Below are 14,399 nucleotides of genomic sequence, written 5' to 3'. Positions count from 1 at the left end.
GGAGTGTGTTCTGGTTGTACCAGTATGGTGGTGTGTAGTCTGTTTATAGGAGTGTGTAGTCTGTTTATAGGAGTGTGTTCTGGTTGTAACAGTATGGTGGTGTGTAGTCTGTTTATAGGAGCGTGTTCTGGTTGTAACACAGTATGGTGGTGTGTAGTCTGTTTATAGGAGCGTGTTCTGGTTGTAACAGTATGGTGGTGTGTAGTCTGTTTATAGGAGTGTGTTCTGGTTGTAACAGTATGGTGGTGTGTAGTCTGTTTATAGGAGCGTGTTCTGGTTGTAACAGTATGGTGGTGTGTAGTCTGTTTATAGGAGCGTGTTCTGGTTGTAACAGTATGGTGGTGTGTAGTCTGTTTATAGGAGTGTGTTCTGGTTGTAACAGTATGGTGGTGTGTAGTCTGTTTATAGGAGTGTGTTCTGGTTGTAGCAGTATGGTGGTGTGTAGTCTGTTTTATAGGAGTGTGTTCTGGTTGTAGCAGTATGGTTGTGTGTAGTCTGTTTATAGGAGTGTGTTCTGGTTGTAACACAGTATGGTGGTGTGTAGTCTGTTTATAGGAGCGTGTTCTGGTTGTAACACAGTATGGTGGTGTGTAGTCTGTTTATAGGAGTGTGTTCTGGTTGTAACAGTATGGTGGTGTGTAGTCTGTTTATAGGAGCGTGTTCTGGTTGTAACAGTATGGTGGTGTGTAGTCTGTTTATAGGAGTGTTCTGGTTGTAACACAGTATGGTGGTGTGTAGTCTGTTTATAGGAGTGTGTTCTGGTTGTAACAGTATGGTGGTGTGTAGTCTGTTTATAGGAGTGTGTTCTGGTTGTAACAGTATGGTGGTGTGTAGTCTGTTTATAGGAGTGTGTTCTGGTTGTAACAGTATGGTGGTGTGTAGTCTGTTTATAGGAGTGTGTTCTGGTTGTAACAGTATGGTGGTGTGTAGTCTGTTTATAGGAGTGTGTAGTCTGTTTATAGGAGCGTGTTCTGGTTGTAACACAGTATGGTGGTGTGTAGTCTGTTTATAGGAGTGTGTTCTGGTTGTAACAGTATGGTGGTGTGTAGTCTGTTTATAGGAGCGTGTTCTGATTGTAACAGTATGGTGGTGTGTAGTCTGTTTATAGGAGTGTGTTCTGGTTGTAACAGTATGGTGGTGTGTAGTCTGTTTATAGGAGTGTGTTCTGATTGTAACAGTATGGTGGTGTGTAGTCTGTTTATAGGAGTGTGTTCTGGTTGTAGCAGTATGGTGGTGTGTAGTCTGTTTATAGGAGTGTGTTCTGGTTGTAACACAGTATGGTGGTGTGTAGTCTGTTTATAGGAGTGTTCTGGTTGTAACACAGTATGGTGGTGTGTAGTCTGTTTATAGGAGTGTGTTCTGGTTGTAACAGTATGGTGGTGTGTAGTCTGTTTATAGGAGTGTGTTCTGGTTGTAACAGTATGGTGGTGTGTAGTCTGTTTATAGGAGTGTGTAGTCTGTTTATAGGAGCGTGTTCTGGTTGTAACAGTATGGTGGTGTGTAGTCTGTTTATAGGAGTGTGTAGTCTGTTTATAGGAGCGTGTTCTGGTTGTAACACAGTATGGTGGTGTGTAGTCTGTTTATAGGAGTGTGTTCTGGTTGTAACAGTATGGTGGTGTGTAGTCTGTTTATAGGAGTGTGTTCTGGTTGTAACAGTATGGTGGTGTGTAGTCTGTTTATAGGAGTGTGTAGTCTGTTTATAGGAGTGTGTTCTGGTTGTAACAGTATGGTGGTGTGTAGTCTGTTTATAGGAGCGTGTTCTGGTTGTAACACAGTATGGTGGTGTGTAGTCTGTTTATAGGAGCGTGTTCTGGTTGTAACAGTATGGTGGTGTGTAGTCTGTTTATAGGAGCGTGTTCTGGTTGTAACAGTATGGTGGTGTGTAGTCTGTTTATAGGAGTGTGTTCTGGTTGTAACAGTATGGTGGTGTGTAGTCTGTTTATAGGAGCGTGTTCTGGTTGTAACAGTATGGTGGTGTGTAGTCTGTTTATAGGAGCGTGTTCTGGTTGTAACAGTATGGTGGTGTGTAGTCTGTTTATAGGAGCGTGTTCTGGTTGTAACAGTATGGTGGTGTGTAGTCTGTTTATAGGAGTGTGTTCTGGTTGTAACACAGTATGGTGGTGTGTAGTCTGTTTATAGGAGTGTGTTCTGGTTGTAACACAGTATGGTGGTGTGTAGTCTTTTTATAGGAGTGTGTAGTCTGTTTATAGGAGCGTGTTCTGGTTGTAACACAGTATGGTTGTGTGTAGTCTGTTTATAGGAGTGTGTTCTGGTTGTAACAGTATGGTGGTGTGTAGTCTGTTTATAGGAGTGTGTTCTGGTTGTAACAGTATGGTGGTGTGTAGTCTGTTTATAGGAGTGTGTTCTGGTTGTAACAGTATGGTGGTGTGTAGTCTGTTTATAGGAGTGTGTAGTCTGTTTATAGGAGTGTGTTTTGGTTGTAACAGTATGGTGGTGTGTAGTCTGTTTATAGGAGTGTGTTCTGGTTGTAACACAGTATGGTGGTGTGTAGTCTGTTTATAGGAGTGTGTAGTCTGTTTATAGGAGTGTGTAGTCTGTTTATAGGAGCGTGTTCTGGTTGTAACACAGTATGGTGGTGTGTAGTCTGTTTATAGGAGTGTTCTGGTTGTAACACAGTATGGTGGTGTGTAGTCTGTTTATAGGAGTGTGTTCTGGTTGTAACAGTATGGTGGTGTGTAGTCTGTTTATAGGAGTGTGTTCTGGTTGTAACAGTATGGTGGTGTGTAGTCTGTTTATAGGAGTGTGTTCTGGTTGTAGCAGTATGGTGGTGTGTAGTCTGTTTATAGGAGTGTGTTCTGGTTGTAGCAGTATGGTGGTGTGTAGTCTGTTTATAGGAGCGTGTTCTGGTTGTAACAGTATGGTGGTGTGTAGTCTGTTTATAGGAGTGTGTTCTGGTTGTAACACAGTATGGTGGTGTGTAGTCTGTTTATAGGAGTGTGTTCTGGTTGTAACACAGTATGGTGGTGTGTAGTCTGTTTATAGGAGTGTGTAGTCTGTTTATAGGAGCGTGTTCTGGTTGTAACACAGTATGGTTGTGTGTAGTCTGTTTATAGGAGTGTGTTCTGGTTGTAACAGTATGGTGGTGTGTAGTCTGTTTATAGGAGTGTGTAGTCTGTTTATAGGAGTGTGTTCTGGTTGTAACAGTATGGTGGTGTGTAGTCTGTTTATAGGAGTGTGTAGTCTGTTTATAGGAGTGTGTAGTCTGTTTATAGGAGCGTGTTCTGGTTGTAACACAGTATGGTGGTGTGTAGTCTGTTTATAGGAGCGTGTTCTGGTTGTAACAGTATGGTGGTGTGTAGTCTGTTTATAGGAGTGTGTTCTGGTTGTAACAGTATGGTGGTGTGTAGTCTGTTTATAGGAGTGTGTAGTCTGTTTATAGGAGTGTGTTCTGGTTGTAACAGTATGGTGGTGTGTAGTCTGTTTATAGGAGTGTGTTCTGGTTGTAACACAGTATGGTGGTGTGTAGTCTGTTTATAGGAGTGTGTAGTCTGTTTATAGGAGTGTGTAGTCTGTTTATAGGAGCGTGTTCTGGTTGTAACACAGTATGGTGGTGTGTAGTCTGTTTATAGGAGTGTGTTCTGGTTGTAACAGTATGGTGGTGTGTAGTCTGTTTATAGGAGCGTGTTCTGGTTGTAACACAGTATGGTGGTGTGTAGTCTGTTTATAGGAGTGTGTTCTGGTTGTAACACAGTATGGTTGTGTGTAGTCTGTTTATAGGAGTGTGTTCTGGTTGTAACACAGTATGGTGGTGTGTAGTCTGTTTATAGGAGTGTGTTCTGGTTGTAACAGTATGGTGGTGTGTAGTCTGTTTATAGGAGCGTGTTCTGGTTGTAACACAGTATGGTGGTGTGTAGTCTGTTTATAGGAGTGTGTTCTGGTTGTAACACAGTATGGTTGTGTGTAGTCTGTTTATAGGAGTGTGTTCTGGTTGTAACACAGTATGGTTGTGTGTAGTCTGTTTATAGGAGTGTGTTCTGGTTGTAACACAGTATGGTTGTGTGTAGTCTGTTTATAGGAGTGTGTTCTGGTTGTAACACAGTATGGTGGTGTGTAGTCTGTTTATAGGAGTGTGTTCTGGTTGTAGCAGTATGGTGGTGTGTAGTCTGTTTATAGGAGTGTGTTCTGGTTGTAGCAGTATGGTGGTGTGTAGTCTGTTTATAGGAGTGTGTTCTGGTTGTAGCAGTATGGTGGTGTGTAGTCTGTTTATAGGAGTGTGTTCTGGTTGTAACAGTATGGTGGTGTGTAGTCTGTTTATAGGAGTGTGTTCTGGTTGTAACACAGTATGGTGGTGTGTAGTCTGTTTATAGGAGTGTGTTCTGGTTGTAGCAGTATGGTGGTGTGTAGTCTGTTTATAGGAGCGTGTTCTGGTTGTAACAGTATGGTGGTGTGTAGTCTGTTTATAGGAGTGTGTTCTGGTTGTAACAGTATGGTGGTGTGTAGTCTGTTTATAGGAGCGTGTTCTGGTTGTAACAGTATGGTGGTGTGTAGTCTGTTTATAGGAGTGTGTTCTGGTTGTAACACAGTATGGTGGTGTGTAGTCTGTTTATAGGAGCGTGTTCTGGTTGTAACACAGTATGGTGGTGTGTAGTCTGTTTATAGGAGTGTGTTCTGGTTGTAGCAGTATGGTGGTGTGTAGTCTGTTTATAGGAGCGTGTTCTGGTTGTAACACAGTATGGTGGTGTGTAGTCTGTTTATAGGAGCGTGTTCTGGTTGTAACACAGTATGGTGGTGTGTAGTCTGTTTATAGGAGTGTGTAGTCTGTTTATAGGAGCGTGTTCTGGTTGTAACAGTATGGTTGTGTGTAGTCTGTTTATAGGAGTGTGTTCTGGTTGTAACAGTATGGTGGTGTGTAGTCTGTTTATAGGAGCGTGTTCTGGTTGTAACAGTATGGTGGTGTGTAGTCTGTTTATAGGAGTGTGTTCTGGTTGTAACACAGTATGGTAGTGTGTAGTCTGTTTATAGGAGCGTGTTCTGGTTGTAACAGTATGGTGGTGTGTAGTCTGTTTATAGGAGTGTGTTCTGGTTGTAACAGTATGGTTGTGTGTAGTCTGTTTATAGGAGTGTGTTCTGGTTGTAACAGTATGGTGTTGTGTAGTCTGTTTATAGGAGCGTGTTCTGGTTGTAACAGTATGGTGGTGTGTAGTCTGTTTATAGGAGTGTGTTCTGGTTGTAACACAGTATGGTGGTGTGTAGTCTGTTTATAGGAGTGTGTTCTGGTTGTAACACAGTATGGTGGTGTGTAGTCTGTTTATAGGAGCGTGTTCTGGTTGTAACAGTATGGTGGTGTGTAGTCTGTTTATAGGAGTGTGTTCTGGTTGTAACACAGTATGGTGGTGTGTAGTCTGTTTATAGGAGCGTGTTCTGGTTGTAACAGTATGGTGGTGTGTAGTCTGTTTATAGGAGTGTGTTCTGGTTGTAACACAGTATGGTGGTGTGTAGTCTGTTTATAGGAGTTCTGGTTGTAACACAGTATGGTGGTGTGTAGTCTGTTTATAGGAGTTCTGGTTGTAACACAGTATGGTGGTGTGTAGTCTGTTTATAGGAGTGTGTTCTGGTTGTAACAGTATGGTTGTGTGTGTGTCCCTCCCCAGGGTTATGAGCGTGTGCGGCGGCACAGTGAGGAAGAGCTTTCCCTGATGAGAGCTCATGACATGGAGGAGGGCAGTGTCCACAATGACCTCTCCACCAGCAGAGAGCAGCAGAAAGAGGAGGTTAGCTGATGACCATCACCACCTCCCACTAGCCTCTCATTCAGGCATCAGTACACTACAGTATGGGTACTAGGGTTGAATGGCAGGAACCCAGTTACTGCCCAAAACCACTCCCTTTTCCCGGGATAAATAACTGAGAAACCGGTAAATTATATGCAATGTCTAAATGTCTTTTCTACGGCCTCATGATGAATCAACGCTCAGGGTGGGAACAGACAGCCCATCTCAATATGTGTAGTGTAGTTCACAATGCATGTAGACCTACTTGAAGTATAATCTCAACATGGTGAGACATAGACACGTAGACCTACATTTGCTGCAGCATATGCTACAGTAATATAGAGACTTAATGCGTGTCTAATTTACCCATCTCTATCTGGCTTTTGCGGGTCATCTTTTTTTTAATCGAAGATTTTTTTTAAATAAAAAAATAATTGTTTTGTTTTAAAACCGCTTATCACTCGAATATCGTTTCTTTATATCCATGCACCCATGAGCACTCTGTCTTTCTCTCTCGCCATCAACTCCATTCAAATTGCATCCACAATGGATCATCCTGTTCTAGATTGATATATAGATGTCCTAGCCTACCCCTTTCAGGTAATCAATGCAATATTAACATTGTATTTAGCTAATTAATAATGGGTTATGCATAATAAGCTTAACTTATAGCCTCTCTCTCTTGCGTAATATGTAACCACCTGTGCTCCGTTGGCCTTTCTCTTGGAGTTCCATGCAGGAAAATCTAGACTAGAATAGTGTAACCGATGTGAAATGGCTAGCTAGTTAGCGGGGTGCGCGCTAATAGCGTTTCAATCGGTGACATCACTCGCTCTGAGACCTTGAAGTAGTTGTTCCCCTTGCTCTGTAAGGGCTGCGGCTTTTGTGGAGTGATGGGTAACGATGCTTCGAGGGTGGCTGTTGTCGATGTGTGCAGAGGGTCCCTGGTACGAGCCCAGGTAGGGGCGAGGAGAGGGACGGAAGCTATACTGTTACAATAGCTTGCTGGACATTCCTTTTGCACTTCTTATACCGAAGAGGAATGCAAGCTCTTTTTTGCTGAATGTTAAATACAGCCAATAGAACACACGGGTAGTTTGAAATAAGAGCGAACGCGGAATGGCGGTAGGCTATAGCAGTTATTTATTCAGACCCATTTTTTTTTTTTTTTCAGCTTTATTTAACCAGGTAGGCTAGTTGAGGAGAAGTTCTCAGTTACAACTGCAACCTGGCCAAGATAAAGCAAAGCAGTACAACACAGAGTTACACATGGAATAAACAAACATACAGTCAATAATACAGTACAGAAAGTCTATAAACAGTGTGTGCAAATGAGGTAAGATAAGGGAGGTAAGGCAATAAATAGGCCATAGTGGCAAAATAATTACAATTTAGCAATTAAACACTGGAGTGGTAGATGTGTAGAAGTAGAGATACTGGGGTGCAAAGGACCAAAAATAAATAAAATGGATAACAGTATGGGGATGAGGTAGTTGGATGGGCTATTTACAGATAGGCTATGTGCAGTGATCTGTGAGCTGCTCTGACAGCTGGTGCTTAAAGCTAGTGAGGGAGATATGAGTCTCCAGCTTCAGTGATTTTTGCAGATTGATCCAGTAATTGGCAGCAGAGAACTGGAAGGAAAGTCGGCCGAAGCAGGAATTGGCTTTGGGGGTGACCAGTGAAACATACCTGCTGGAGTGCGTGCTACGGGTGGCTGCTGCTATGGTGACCAGTGAGCTGAGATAAGGCGGGGCTTTACCTATCAAAGACTTGTAGATGACCTGGAGCCAGTGGGTTTGGCGACCAATATGAAGCGAGGGCCAGCCAACGAGAGCATACAGGTCGCAGTGGTGGGTAGTATATGGGGCTTTGGTGACAAAACGGATGGCACTGTGATAGCAAATTGGATGCATTCTGATTAGAGTGTTGGAGGCTATTTTGTAAATGACATCGCCGAAGGATAGTCAGTTTTACAAGGGTATGTTTGACAGCATGAGTAAAGGATGCTTTGTTGCGAAATAGGAAGCTTGGATTCGTGATGCTTAATGTGAGTCTGGAAGGAGAGTTTACAATCTAACCAGACACCTAGGTATTTGTAGTTGTCCACATATTCTAATACAGAACCGTCCAGAGTAGTGGTGCTGGGCGGGCGGGCAGGTGTGGACAGCAATCGGTGGAAGAGCATGCATTTAGTTTTACTTGCATTTAAGAGCAGTTGGAGGCCACGGAAGGAGAGTTGTATGGCATTGAAGCTCGTCTGGAGGTTAGTTAACACCGTGTCCAAAGAAGGGCCAGAAGTATACAGAATGGTGTCGTCTGCATAGAGGTGGATCAGAGAATCACCAGCAGCAAGAGCGACATCATTGATGTATACAGAGAAAAGAGTCGGCCCGAGGATTGCACCCTGTGGCACCCCCATAGACTGCCAGAGGTCTGGACAACAGGCCCTCCGATTTGACACACTGAACTCTGTCAGAGCAGTAGTTGGTGAACCAGTCGAGGCAGTCATTTGAGAAACCAAGGCTATTGAGTCTGCCGATAAGAATGTGGTGATTGACAGACTTGAACGCTTTGGCCAGGTCGATGAATACAGCTGCACAGTATTGTCTCTTATCGATGGCAGTTATATCGTTTAGGACCTTGAGCGTGGCTGAGGTGCACCAATGACCAGCTCTGAAACCAGATTGCATACTGGAGAAGGAACAGTGGAATTCGAAATGGTCGGTGATCTGTTTGTTAACTTCGCTTTCGAAGACCTTAGAAAGGCAGGGTAGGATAGATATAGGTCTGTAGCAGTTTGGGTCTAAAGTGTCTCCCCCTTTGAAGAGGGGGATGACCGTGACAGCTTTCCAATCTTTAGGGATCTCAGACGATACGAAAGAGAGGTTGAACAGGCTAGTATAGGGGTTGCAACAATTTCGGCGGATAATTTTAGAAAGAGAGGGTCCAGATTGTCTAGCCCGGCTGATTTGTAGGGGTCCAGATTCTGCCGCTCTTTCAGATCTTCAGCTATCTGGATTTGGGTGAAGGAGAAATGGTGGAGGCTTGGGAAAGTTGCTGTGGGGGGTGCAGGGCTGTTGACCGGGGTAGGGGTAGCCAGGTGGAAAGCATGGCCAGCCGTAGAAAAATGCTTATTGAAATTCTCAATTATTGCGGGTTTATCGGTGGTGACAGTGTTTGCTAGCCTCAGTGCAGTGGGCAGCTGGAAGGAGGTGCTCTTATTCTCAATGGACTTTAGTGTCCCAGAACTTTTTGGAGTTTGTGCTACAGGAAGCAAATTTCCCATAACCATTCAATCTTCATGAAGAGAAGAAAGCCTTTTGCATATAATTCTAGTCCTATATTATTCAAGTATGTCATTAGAATGATGAAGTTGAGGACAACAAAACTGATTTCATTTAACTGTTGAAAGCGACGAAGGAATGAAGCAACAATAGAGAGAGAAAGAGGGATGCTAATAACATTAGGGGAAATATTATGAAATGTATAGCCTATTAATTATACAAATAGCCCCTATTATTTTAAATCTAATTCTAGCCTATAATTGTAACTTTGTAGGCCGCATGTGCTCCACCAAATTTGCATGTTCTCTTTATCATGGTTTGAATGATGTCCGTAATTCCAGTCCATATACAGTACTGTAAAACGGTACAGTTCACACTCAAAAATATTAGCCTACTCGAGCTAGTTTCATTTATTTACCCAAGAGAGTGTCGTGACTTTCATTAATCTAATGCCTGTTATTTATTTAATCTGCTATGTTTAATTGGTACCTGATTTTAAATTAATCATGTAACATTTAACTCATTAGGATTTGGGGCACCACGGAGAAGTTGTTTAGAGTTACCATCTCCCGAATTAAACTCTGTAAGGTCTTTACCTATAACATCGATAAACAGTCATCTTAGTATTTGATAAGGGGTAATTATTAATATTTCTGAACGATCGTAACCTTCTTGGATCTGCAAAAAACCCAGTCTTGCTCATTATTCAGTACTACACAAATTGGTTTAATTATTTATGTACAAGCTAACTAAATAAATAATAACACAGAATACACACCTACATGAGACTAAGGTCCCTAGTGGACTGACAAGATATGACTGCTTGTTCCAACATATGGAAAGGGGGGAGGACACTTATCGTGTATACACTCTAGGACTGTCCTCACATTAATCCTATACCTTGCACATGAACCGCCGGCAGTTTGGAATTAGAAATAATTTATGTATTTACGTGTTGAATGCCGTTGATCTCGCTCGGAACCAATCCTTCTCGGAAAGTTGTTGACCTTCCAGCTGTATGGCTCTGATTTGTCTGAAAGAGGTCTCCCCTTACCCATCTTCTACAGTTGTTCACTCTGGAAGATAACCAGCCATATCATCGGTTCCCATTGGTGATGAGCATAGTAGGAAAGTCTCACTTATATTCGCTTTTCTCTATATCTGACTTAAGACAGCTGATCAGCTGTCCCAGTGACTATATGAGGTGAGCTTCTCGCCTCTTCCTCCTCGTGTTGGTATTCAGGATTCGGACCACGATGGACATGAGCTGCAGCTCTTCGTCTCTGGTCTAAAGTAAGGTGAGTTTTTTTTCTTCACCTCGTCTTGATGTTCAACGTTTCAACCATTTCCAACATGTAGCTAACGCTCCACGCTTTTCTGGTCTGATATGTTAATTCTTAGCCAGTCCTTTTAAGCACTCTGGGGGTGGTTCCATCACACTGACACGCTCTTCTGACCTCACTCGGGGCGTGGCTAGTTACTGTGCAAGGTATTCTCAAAAACAATTATTTTATTAGAAAACTAAAATCACATTCCTATCTTAACAAAAACAATTCATATTGGATGAAAACTTGATAGATATAGGGGGCATCCATTCCAAGTTACAGTATTGGTCCATACAGTTTTTAATAACATCACACAATGAAAAACAATATTACATTCGTTTTCTACATCTTCCCACTGACCATTCCCCAAATTCTTTGTTAGAATTGTTCCATTCTCCACTTTTTGGACATCAGCGTTTTGGACGGGCAAAGTCCCTGGAGACTAAAGTACATTCCTTTAGTTCAGTGGTTGCCAACCGGTCGATCGTGATCTTCAAGGCATTCCTAGTTGATCACCAAATATTTCTGTAGAAAAGCCAACGAACGATAAAGGTTTGCGCTCCTTTTTTTAAATCGTGTTGAGCAGTTGCCGGTAGGTGCACTTGATTCAAAAGTCTTGCGCACCGGGTAAACAAAGTGTTCCCATAAGACAAACTCTGCCTACCCGGTGGACCGGAAAATCTGTGACTAAATCGAGTGCCCCTGCTGTGCTGCCCAATCGGCTAGCTCAAATCACCGTGGCTACAGAGCTTCCATGACCCTGGCCACAGCCAAGTTTAATAGGCTACTAGCCTACGTAAGATTTTATCACTTTTAAAACCATGACCACCGAGAGACTGTCAACGATTCCAGCAAAGCACTGCTGTTTTTCTGCTTGAGTTTAAGTTTATATTCAGCACTGTCACTGTTTTTATTCAACACTATTACAAACGCGCTTCTCCGTACTTCCGCTCTGGCTGTAGCTGCAATGAATGAGTTGCCAAGTATCGAGAGCCCTGCTTTTTATTATTAGCAGTTCGTCGTGTCGATTTGTAATATTAAGGAATATTTAACTTTCTCTGGTCATAGGAACAACATGAATTTGTGCATGAGGCAGATGCGGTGCGACTCGAGTTTTGCCGTCAGGTGGAAGACGCTGTCCCCTCTCGCTGGTCAGTCTCACCGGAGGAAAGGAAGGAGAGAGGAGGGACCGTGAGAGGAGGTTGGGGAAAAATTGTTTTGAACGGTCATCCAACTCGGGCATCTTTCTAGAGCTCTGACTTTTCGACCTGAAGATCATTGAGGTCTTGAGTTTTGAAATATAACATGGTCTGACTAACAATATTGGCAGGCCAATCATATAGCCAATATGCTGTGATAATGTATTAGTCCTACTGCCCAAACCTCATTCTTACAAAACTGTTTGTAGATCTCAGCTTGCTTTTTGAATGCGAAAGTTTTCTAGACTCAGAAAAGTTTGGTGACCACTGCTTTAGTTGATACTAAAGGGTAAAGAGTTTCCTCCTGCTTAATTTCCAACCGTGTGAACGGTCGTCCATCCAGCAGCTCCCCATCTCCCCTCTTTGGGAGAGAGAAAGAGGCCTGGTTACTGTCACCCCCCCCCCCCCCCCCCCACACCAGTCTGATGTGACCCATTCACAGTCATGACAAGAGCATATAGCTAGCTACATCTATGGACTTTTGTTTTTCAATTGTGTGTAATGTGCAATAGCAATAGCCCATATGTATTGGATAACGGCACAATCATTTGGGCTTCGGCTCATTAAATGTCGTTAATGTAGGGCTCATAAAATGTGTCTAATATATGTCTCATCAGGCTCCGGTAGCATCAGGTTTGAATTTTCATGCTGAACTAAGTTCTAATCAAATCTAGACACATTTATATGATTTTGAATGACACTTCCGGTTTTGGCGGGAAATGCCAGGTTACCTGGGAGAATTAAAAAAAAAAAAAAAAAATCTCGGGATGGAACATTCTCTAAAATACTGGATAATTATTCAACCCTAAAGAGGACCCAATACTTTCAGTACCCATGTCTTTTCTTTTTTTTTTTTACAGTTTGACTTTGGGGATGTGTTCCTGCACCAGTCTATTCACACCATAGAGTACTGCCTGGGCTGCATCTCCAACACAGCCTCCTACCTGCGCCTCTGGGCTCTGAGTCTGGCACATGCCCGTGAGTATCACCGCACCTAAACAGTTTGGTAAATTCATCTTTCTGATGGATGAGCATTTAAAGTTTATTTTATTGTGAGAGAGGAACACATTGGAAATAAGCCTTTAGGTTTAATTGTGTTAACTTCAAAACATTTTTCGGTGTGTTTGTAATGTCTCTGACATGAAGCCTTCTTTTTACTTAACTAATACATTTAATTAAATCAGAGACTGTGATGTGACGTTTATTTGTCCTTGCTCCCCCAGAGCTGTCGGAGGTGCTGTGGTCCATGGTGATGCGGGTGGGCCTGCGGATGAACACCAGTCTGGGCATCATGTTTCTGGTGCCAGTGTTTGGGATATTCGCTGTGCTAACTGTGTCTATCCTCCTGGTTATGGAGGGACTGTCTGCCTTCCTCCATGCTCTCAGGCTGCACTGGTTGGTTACTTACTAAACTTGCAGAATTGACAGTGTAGGACAGGAAGTCTGTGTAAAAATGCAACACATCACGCCTTTATAATGCTTTGATTAATGCTTACTCTATATTCAGTGATCTCTGTTCTCTCTCCATAGGGTGGAGTTCCAAAATAAGTTCTACAGTGGGACTGGAATCAAGTTTGTTCCCTTTGCCTTCTCCCTCCTGCCCTCTAGCTTTGAGCATGATGACTTGCTGTGAATGGGACACAATGCTCCCGCCCTCCGAGGCAAACTGCCACAATGTACCAGCAGGATCCAGTGCTATTGAGCTAGCCTGCGTACCAGTCTCTTTGTGCCATCATGCCACTCCTTTTCATGCCAAACATGATCATCTACAAGTGGCTGGCCTTCTCTGCCCGTGACATATGATGGCACAAAAAGATTTGTACTCTGACTACTATTGAGCCTCATCGATGTACAGTTCAGTTTCATAGTGTTTTTTTAAATACTATTTGTTGTACTGACTGACTGCCTTACATATGTACAAACAAATGTCAACATATCATGCTCTATTTTCAATTGAATGATATTCTGGTTCTGTTACCAAAACTTTGCAAAGAAAAGCCTCATTCAGTCTTGGTTGAAAATGAAAAGTATTTTTGGATGAATGTAGGAGCGAGATGTACATTTTATTTTATAGAAATAAAGTTGGAATGAGAGAATAGCATTTGAATGACTACGACAGGCTTAAAAACTATAGTGGTGCATACATTCAAGAGAAAATGTATGATTACTGTTGTGCTGAATGTTAACAAAATGTCCTAACACATGTTGCCTATGCCTCCATCGCTTTGTGGGAGACTACTCTTAAAACTGTACATTCCATCGATGGAAATTTAACGTATTGCTCAAGACATCCTTTCACAGAGATAGTTCTGCTGGTCAAGAGCCAATTTAATGACACCAACAATCCCTGATTAGGAATAAGGCCAGAAAAGCAGGTACTGGACCAGTGCAGCGATCAATTCTTGCTGAAGCCTTTTCCTATATTCCCATCCTGTAGCACCATAGCAGGAGAATGTCGTTTTTGCTGTTGGGTAATGGCATTGTACCTTCAAGATGAAAAGAAAAGGGGTATAATTTATTTTATTGGATTTTTAAAATATATATATATACAGTACCAGTCAAAAGTTTGGGTTTTTCATTATTTTTACTATTTTTTACATTGTAGAATAATAGTGAAGACATCGCAACTATGAAATAACACATGGAATCATGTAGTAACCAAAAAAGTGTTTAAAAAAATCTAAATATATTTTATATTTGAGATTCTTCAAAGTAGCCACCCTTTGTGGTCAAATAGCCCTTACACAACGTGGTGTTTTTTGGGATCATTGTCCTGTAAAAAAAAAAAAAAAAAAAAGATAGTCCCACTAAGCGTCAACCAGATGGCATGGTGTATCGCTGCAGAATGCTGTGGTA

At 42.3% G+C, this 14,399-nt stretch overlaps 1 protein-coding gene across 3 annotated transcripts in view; it reads left to right on the top strand.

The window, feature by feature from the left end:
- The window catches only part of LOC120063012 (V-type proton ATPase 116 kDa subunit a2-like), a 39,080-nt gene extending 24,919 nt beyond the window's left edge, over positions 1–14,161 (top strand). For 2 of the 3 annotated variants that reach the window (XM_039013095.1, XM_039013094.1), the window contains 4 exons: positions 5,613–5,732; positions 12,404–12,521; positions 12,767–12,938; positions 13,074–14,161. In XM_039013095.1, coding sequence (XP_038869023.1) covers positions 5,613–5,732; positions 12,404–12,521; positions 12,767–12,938; positions 13,074–13,176 — 513 coding nt within the window. In that variant the 3' untranslated portion in view covers positions 13,177–14,161. Of the gene's footprint in view, positions 1–5,612; positions 5,733–10,190; positions 10,318–12,403; positions 12,522–12,766; positions 12,939–13,073 lie in introns of those variants that run through there. The other variant, XR_005478453.1, reaches the window with a different exon arrangement.
- Positions 14,162–14,399: the final 238 nt, after the last annotated feature.

Source organism: Salvelinus namaycush, chromosome 18 (assembly GCF_016432855.1).
Source record: "Salvelinus namaycush isolate Seneca chromosome 18, SaNama_1.0, whole genome shotgun sequence".
NCBI lineage: Eukaryota > Metazoa > Chordata > Actinopteri > Salmoniformes > Salmonidae > Salvelinus > Salvelinus namaycush.
The sequence above is the reverse complement of the archived record's forward strand: the minus strand, read 5'-3'. Positions and strand labels throughout refer to the sequence as shown.